General features: G+C 52.1%; 1 protein-coding gene across 1 annotated transcript in view; it reads right to left on the reverse strand.

Annotated features, from left to right (window-relative positions):
- UBQLN4 (ubiquilin 4) overlaps positions 1–5,851 on the reverse strand; it is a gene marked incomplete at its 5' end in the record, with an annotated part of 7,351 nt that extends 1,500 nt beyond the window's left edge. Inside the window, 7 exons of the mRNA XM_010173314.2 lie at positions 698–813; positions 1,435–1,518; positions 1,959–2,098; positions 2,753–2,978; positions 3,675–3,833; positions 5,047–5,309; positions 5,646–5,851. Coding sequence (XP_010171616.2) covers positions 698–813; positions 1,435–1,518; positions 1,959–2,098; positions 2,753–2,978; positions 3,675–3,833; positions 5,047–5,309; positions 5,646–5,851 — 1,194 coding nt within the window. The remainder of the gene's footprint in view (positions 1–697; positions 814–1,434; positions 1,519–1,958; positions 2,099–2,752; positions 2,979–3,674; positions 3,834–5,046; positions 5,310–5,645) is intronic.
- Between the last annotated feature and the right edge of the window lie 2,479 nt (positions 5,852–8,330).

The raw sequence follows: 8,330 nt of genomic DNA on the forward strand, positions 1-8,330 counted from the left end.
CAGGCCTGAAAGGAACTGCTGAAACTGAGTGTGACCCACGCTGCCAGAGAGCAGGAGGTCTGAGGAGACCAGTCTGCCCCAACCTACCCACCCAACCTTGTGGTTGTGCATCTCATATTGTTCTCCAGAGATAAAATTCTCAAGTTCAGCCAATACCAAATACCACAAACAAAAAAGGGGCGGGGGGGGGGGGGGGGGGGAAGTGTGACCCACGCTGCCAGAGAGCAGGAGGTCTGAGGAGACCAGTCTGCCCCAACCTACCCACCCAACCTTGTGGTTGTGCATCTCATATTGTTCTCCAGAGATAAAATTCTCAAGTTCAGCCAATACCAAATACCACAAACAAAAAAGGGGCGGGGGGGGGGGGGGGGGGGAACAGCCAGTCCCGGTGCTGCCTTCCCCAGGCTGCCGTGTTTATTGAGGGCACCTGGAGGTCCCGTGGGGGAGGAAGCATGGCCCCAGAGTGACCGGTCAGGTTTGAATGCTGAATTTCAGGCTCACAGAGAATGAGTGACTCGGGAGCTAATTAGCTGGAGCTCAGAGGCCTGCAGGCACACACACACACACACACACACACACATGTCCCCACAACAGAGTGCCCGAAGCAGATCTCCTGGATGAATCAACAGCTAGTCTGCCTGCTGGTATCGAGCACGTCAGCTCTGCCTGCAGAAACCCACTCTAAAGCGTTTGTTACCTTGGCACTAGTCCTGGGGCCTCCGTTTGCAGCGTCTGGAGTCCCTGCTGGATCTGGAGGAGCGCCTGCATGGCGCGGGGGTTGGTGAGAATGGAGAGGGAGTCTGGGTTCTGCATCTGGGAACAAAGGCAAAAAAGACACAGCGGTACCAAACAGCGAGAGCTCTGGCAGACAGAGACCCACAGGCTTTAAATCTGAACAACAATCAGCACAGAGCTGCGCCTCTCGCCCTGCAGCCAGAGCGAACCCGCCAGTCTGGTTCCTCCCTCACACCTCCAGATTGCAGGGCTCATCCACAGAGATACTCGTGGAGTTTAGATCCAATTTCCTAAGTGAACTAGGTGAATCAGATTGGAACCAGGGGCACGTGCCTTTGGAATAAAAGGGATTTTATTAGGTTTACCCAAGTGAGCCAGCTGCTCTAGTGCAATTAGCTGTTTTAATTTTTGTAAACTCGTTACAGTGAGACACAGGGGTTTCATGGAGCTTAACTAGTCTAACTGGAAGTCCACCTTTAGGTAATTTAGATTACTTAATTTAGATTGCCTTCTCTAAACAAGCTCTTCCTTCCTCTTTCCCCTGTGCAAACCCTTTTCTTTCACAGCCCAAACCACCCAAGCCCACCTGCTTCCTTGTCCACTTGACTAAGCACCGAGATACTCCCTTTCCTCCAGAGGATGGAAAAGCTCTGGAGCCCGGGGGCTGAGAGCAGCACAGGGCCAGACAGAGGCCTTTACCTGCTGCAGGAAGACAGGGAGCTGAAGGCGGAGCTGTTCTTGAAGCTGTGGATTCCCAGCAAAGAGGGGGACATTTACCATGATCTAGCAAGAGACAGCACACGTAGGTAGGGTCAGAGGGTTGCTGCCACTGGCTGTTAAATCCTACATAACTAAGCCACAAAGAACAAGTCAGTCATGCCCCTGACTCCCTCCCTTGGGCTTTCAACATGTTCCCCTGCTAATGGGGACTGAGACAGGACAGCTCAATTCCTGGCAGCAGTGTTGAACAGGGACCACGTGGCCACAGGCAAAGAGAAAGGCCATTCCCATGTCCCTTTGAAAGCCACCTTTTTATTGTTAGTTGCCCTGCTATGACACAGGGTTCAGTGCTGTGACTGCCTGCAAGTGAGTGAGAAATACAGTAAAACTCTCTATATTCACTCAACTCTCTGGTTTCTGCAGAAGGAACCACTCCAACTCTAGAAGTGGAGCATTGCGGTCACAGCCTGTCTGACAACAGAAGACAACAGCAACACGTTTACCTGTGCTGCAAAGTCCGGGTTCTGGGCAAGAGTTTGCATCATACTCCGCATGTAAGGGGCAGAGATCATGTTCTGCATCAGCTGAGGGTTTTCAGAAATCTGCTGCAGGAGTCCTTGCATCTCTGGACTGTTAAACATGCCTGCAAGGGGAAAGGGAAGAGAAGACAAAGGAAAACCTCTTGGGCCCCTCACTCCAAGAAGGACATGGAGGTGCTGGAGCATGTCCAGAGAAGGGCAACGGAGCTGGGGAAGGGTCTGGAGCACAAGTGTGCTGAGTTCCCTTGTGGCTGAGGGAACTGGGGGTGTTGAGCCTGGAGAAAAGGAGGCTGAGGGGAGACCTTCTGGCTCTGTCCAAGTCCCTGAAAGGAGGGTGCAGAGAGGTGGGGGTGGGTCTGTTCAACCAAGGACCAAGGGACAGGACAAGAGGAAATGGGCTCCAGTTGTGGCCAGGGCAGTTGAGATGGGATGTGAGGAAGAATTTCTTTGCTGAAAGGGTTCTGAGGCATTGGAAGGGGTTGCCCAGGGCAGTGGTGGAGTCCCCATCCCTGGAGGGACTGAAGAGTCATGTAGACACAGTGCTGAGGGACATGGGTTAGTCATAGGGGACTTGTCAGTGTTGGGTTCATGGTTGGACTCAATGAGTTTAAAGGTCTTTTCCAATCCAGGCCATTCTGGGATGCTGTGATCTAGAGAGCAGCCTAGGGACTCAAATACCAGATGGAACCACCCTCCAAGGAAGCCTGGGTGACCTGCTCAGTCAGTAGCACCCTCTGATTCCTCTCTTGCTTACGTACCAGCCCCAATGCTAGCAGCGTTCAGCCCAAAGGGGTTGGACACAGTCGGTGTGCTTTGGGTGGTCGCCGAGCCAGTGCTCCCTTCGCTGCTGGGTGCCTGGCTCTGGGATGCAGGGGGCGTGGGGCTCCAGGGGTTCGGTAACGGCTCTCTGTTCTCCGTCCGCAAAGGCTGAGAGCTTGAGTTATCAGAATTCCCCGTCAAGGAAGAGAAAGGATTGTTGCCAAACTAGGGAAAAAGAAAAAAAGCACTAGTTGTAATCAGTTAGCCCCAGCAGAGAACGTCAGGCTAACCCCAGCACTGTACGAGCCAGGGAACAGCCAATCCTATTCATCCAGGTCCAGAATTTGCCTCCTGAGAAATCTATAATCCACAACACACCTCGCTCAGAAAAAAAACCAGGCTCAAGAAGTGGCCACAGCCCTAGATCTGGCTCCCAAATGCAAGGCTTCAAAACACCCATGTAAAATCAGCACCCGGACATACCAGTAGGTAATGTTAGACTGGAGTGTGTCTGCACAGCCGTTTGCAGACAGACCTGCGCTCACTCCTCCTGTGCTCCAAGCCAGCTGGATCTCAGCCAGCTCCAATCCAAAGGCGTCAGGCTTGAGCTAATACAGTAAGCCAGGCTGAGAGCAGAGAGCTGCGCTAACGAAGCTATGGGGCCTTTGCATCAGTGATGGCTGGCATCCAGCCTGCCTGGAGACCACAGGAGCAAGGCAGGTCTCTGCTCAGATACACCAAAGCATGGAACAAAGGAGATGACGGGCACTGCATGACGTTCTCCTGCTGCATTCCTCATCTAGAGTGGGAGGGGATGAAGAGCCATGCTTTGGGAAGGCAGTCCCGTTAGCATAGGGGTCAGGGAAAGACCTTCCCCATGCTCAGCACGTCACACCCCACTGACAGGAACGTGGCCAATACCTGCTCCCTGGCTGCACTAAACATGGGCTCCTGGATGTCCGTGTACATCCGGCGCAGGGCGTTGTATCCTCCTGGAATGCTCTCGAGGTTACTCAAAGCACGGTCCTGGTTCCGCATCATCTCCTGCATCATGGCAGGGTTACGAGCCAATTCCATTGTCTGGGAGAAAGAGGAAAACATGGAAAGCTCAGGCCCATGTGCACCATGGAAGACCAGAGTGGATCAAGAGATTGGTTAGCAGCCCAGTGGTTTTCTACTGATCTATCAGCCAAGCACTGAAAGAGTTAAATCTCAGCTCCCAGAAGAAGGAGTATAATTAAACCCGTTTCACAGCCAGAGAGCAGAGAGATCATTTATCCAAGCAAGGAGCCCAGGGATCCTGGCTCCTCCCATCCTTGCTCAGCTCTCTTCCTTCTCAACCTCAATTCAGCTGAATGAGATTGTTTTGTTTCTAAGCAGTATCAGGACATCCAAACATTTAAAACCCATATGTTCCCACTCAAAGTCGATGGACTGCGTTCAAAAACCGAGAAGGTGGAAGAGATTGGATCCTTCCCATTTCAAGAAAACCAAGAAATTCACCCTCTCCAGACCTCTGATGGGTCTCCCTTGCAGGAGGAACATCCAGATCTCATTTGAGGAGCTGCTGAAGTACAGATCATTCACAATGTAGTCCTGCAGCTCTGGCATTTCATCTATGGCTGACACAGTTGAAAGAAAGATCACTGAGAAGCAGATGGAAACGGCTCATTCAGCAACAGCCCAGAAAGATCTCCTGACAAGACTTCCTGGGGCAACAGCAGCGTCCTGTCAAGGGCTGTTTAACACTCAGGCTCTTGCTCATCCCTTCCACTTCCCTTCCAATGAACCTTCGGTTCTCCAGATAGCCAGTCCTCTAGGACACGGGTCCTCCCTGTTCTGGGATTGCACCAAAAATCAAGATCTCTAGGATCCCAGCCTACAACTCTGCTGATACAGGTAGTAAAATATTGACCATACAGCTCTGGAGTCTATACTTAATCTATCAAGAGAAATGGAGAGAAACAAAAAGCTTCTGCAGTAGCTTCACTTCTCCATGACTACTTTCACTCCCATTCCTGAATCAGCCCCGTACGCAGCACGCTGGGATGACCCCAGCATCCTTTTTTGCCCAACACACGATGGATTCAATAGCCCTGAACGGGAGACAAGAGTTGCAAGTACGTGGGTGGAGTAATCAGTCTTCACTTAACTCAAGACCACCATCTGTTTGTGGGGAGCTTACAGCAGGAAGGAAGAGATCTCCAAAATCACTGATCTGGCATTCACACGCTCCCTTTGGAGAACAAACACTGAAGCTGGGCCACAAACAGGCCCTGGTGTGCTGACTCACCTGCCTCATGAGCTCCGGGTTATTCAGCATGTGGCTTATTTCCGGATTTCTCTCCATGAGCTGCTGCATCTGGGGATTGGCCATGATCATCTGTCTCATGAGGTCAGGGTTAGACATCATGTTCTGCACCAAGGGATTCTCCATGATCTGAGAAAGCATCTCTGGGTTGGACATCAGCTGCCGCTGCATCTGCTGCTGGAGCTCCATGAAGTTGGCAGAGCCCATCCCTAGGTTGCCCAGCCCAGTGATGCCACCAAAGCCAGCTGGAGAGAGAACAAAACACAGGGAGAGGCGTGAGTCAGTAACTGTCAGCAGCTGCAAAGAGAGGACAAGCAGATCAGCTGAACTGCACCCACGCTCATCTGGGGGTATCCTATATTCCTACAGCAGCCAGCTCTGAGGGAGGACACCCCCTACACATGCTTCCCAAAAGGTTTGGGGATTATCCTGAGTAAGGAAATCGAGGTACGCTGGTGGAAGTGACTCATGCAAAACCTACAGCAAGCAGAGACAACTCCAGGGGTCAAGAACCCCAACTCCTTGGATTAACCCTGGGAAATCCTTCTTTCATGTCACACCTTCCCACAGCCACCACTTACACAGGATGGATGTAGCACTGTTAGGGCCTCCATCTCCAGGACCTCCCACAGTCCCCGACCCACTGCTCCGTCTGCTGCCGTTCCCTCCATCGGAAGCGGCGCTGTTGGATGTGGAAGGCTGAGATGGGGCAGCAGGAGAAGAAGGGGTTGCAGCAGGGGCAGAAGCAGCATTGGGGGAAGAAGCAGCAGATGTTGAATCTTGGACCCTGCAAAGAAAGAGAAGAAGGTATTAAACTCCTGAGACTGAGGAACGAGGAGCAGAGTCCTCGGTGTGGGGACAGCCCACCCCACGCTGACCGAGCCTCCCCTCGTGCTTGTTGTCCCCACAGCAGCCCTGGCTGTTTCCATCCCCACCTGTGTGGATGTGCAGCTGTGCTCCCAGATCCCTTCCATCTGCCTCCCATCCTGATGTGTAACAGCCCCAGACATTTCATCCTTGGCCCACACAAAGTGGCTTGACTGGTCCTACTCTGAGCTGTATCTCTCTCTTCCTTGAATCACGCTGAACTATTTACCTCGGCTATATCCTTGAGCAATGAGTTTGCTCCAAACAGGAAAATCCTCCTGCTGTTCCCACAGAAACCACAGGAGGTGAGAGCAGGGCGAGTGCACGGGGTAAACAACAATCTGCTTTTCTGCAAATCCTCCCGTGCACTCAATATTCTTATATTTTGCTCCTGAGGGCAAAAATAAGCATCAGTATTACTCTACAGACAGGGAAACTGAGGCACAAAGCGGCTAGCACCTGTCCCATGGAGCTACAGAAGGTTTCTGGCCAGCTTGGCTATGAATTCACATCTCTGCCACCAGCTGTACCTGGCCTGCAAGGCCTCTCCATCCAACACGAGTTGACCAGAACTTCTTTTTAACACACACATGCAGATACTGTGTCATAAGCCATAAGGCAGCAGATGCTGGACATCAGCTTTGTTGAGTAAACCAACCCAAAGCAGGACCTGGTGATCACAGTTCCTCCTCAGGATTTTTATAGGAATTTCAAAGAGAATATTTCAAGATTGTCTGAAGCATTTGCAGTCACAACAATGAGTCCTGGACTAGTGCTGAAGAGCTTTCACATGAAATTAGACCACAAAATTCACTTTACTCACCTCAAATAAGAAATGTCATTATGCCACTGACAAGCAAATAAGAACAATGATTTCTTGAGCTGGTTTTTCTTCCCCAAACCAAGAATGATTCCTTTCTCTAACTCCCTTGCCTTTCTCACTCTTAGTGTAGGACTTTAAAAATCAAACCTGAAGGATCCCCCTGTCCACTTTCCAGACTCACCTGAGTGCTGCTGAAAAGCAGCAGCCACTTGAGAGGGAGGCAGAGAGTGAAGAAACAAAGCAAATAGGAAGCTGAACAAAAAAGGAAGAAGGAAGCTGGAGAAAGGTCACTTGGTTTCTCTCGGCACCGGAAGAGGCTGTAATATCTTCAGTAAGCACTTATCAGGGATTATTAGTGGGAAATGAAAGGGCCAGCCCAGGACAGCGCTCTCGTTTGCCCTTTGAAATGGTTCACAAGTGCCACAATTTGCTGCAGGGATGGTGGCAAATGGCATCAGCCTACCCGGGCACCCGAGCTGCAGCGCCCGGAGAGACGCCTCCTGCACAAGCTGACAACACACGCTCGGGATTTAAAAAAGAGGGGAGGGGAAAAACCAAAATCCCTAATCTTGAGTGAGGCAGAAAGGGAGCTCTCCCAGGGGACAGCAGAACCACACAGAGACACGGCCCTGCTGGTTCATCAGGAGCCCAAGAAATGGTTGTGAAGGGAGTTCTGAGATCAACGAGATGTGGCTGTGGCTGAAGCAAGCAGCTGTTCCCAGGAGCCTCCTGTGCCCACCGCGCCGCTGGAGAGCACTGGGGAAAGCCTGACCCTGCAGGATCATCGAATCATGGAATGGTCTGGGTGGGAAGGGACCTTCAAAGGTCATCTAGTCCAACCCCACCCCTGCTAGCGAGCAGGGACATCTGCACTACAGCAGGTTGCTCAGAGCCTCATCCAACCTGGCCTTGGACATCTGCAGGGACGGGGCCTCTACTACATCTCTGGGCAACCTGTTCCAATGATCCCCCCCCCTCATATTGAAGAACTTTTTCCTGATATCCAACCTAAATCAACCTTTTCCAGTTTAGAACCATCACCCCTGGTCCTATTGCTCCCCGCCCTTGTGAACAGTTCTTCCCCAGCTTTCTTAGAGGCCCCTTCAGGTACTGGGAGGCCACTAGAAGGTCTCCCCAGAGCCTTCTCTTCTCCAGGCTGAACAGCCCCAACTCTCTCAGCCTGTCCTCACAGCAGAGCTGCTCCAGCCCTCGCATCATCCTGGTGGCCTTCTCTGCACTGGCTCCAACAGGTACATGTCCTTCTTGTGTTGAGGGCTCCAAACCTGGACACAGTATTCCAGGTGAGGTCTCACCTGTACCCCTTTCTCAGGTGGAGGTTCAGACAGACACAAGCAAGTTGTGTCCAAACTGGGGGCTGCCACGGGGTCGTGCCCGCAGTACTGTACTTCAGCTACCAACCACACTGCTGTGGGCACGTGGTCACACAGCCCGAGCCCCCGTGGATTCCCACCAAGGTGGAGCACCCACCTGCCCGTGTGGACATGCCTGCAGGTACCACAGAGTCTAGCTGGAGGTCTGTGTCTAGTGGAGTCACAGAATCACAGAGTGGTGGGGG

The sequence above is a fragment of the Antrostomus carolinensis genome, unplaced genomic scaffold (genome assembly GCF_000700745.2).
Source record: "Antrostomus carolinensis isolate BGI_N321 unplaced genomic scaffold, ASM70074v2 scaffold8240, whole genome shotgun sequence".
NCBI lineage: Eukaryota > Metazoa > Chordata > Aves > Caprimulgiformes > Caprimulgidae > Antrostomus > Antrostomus carolinensis.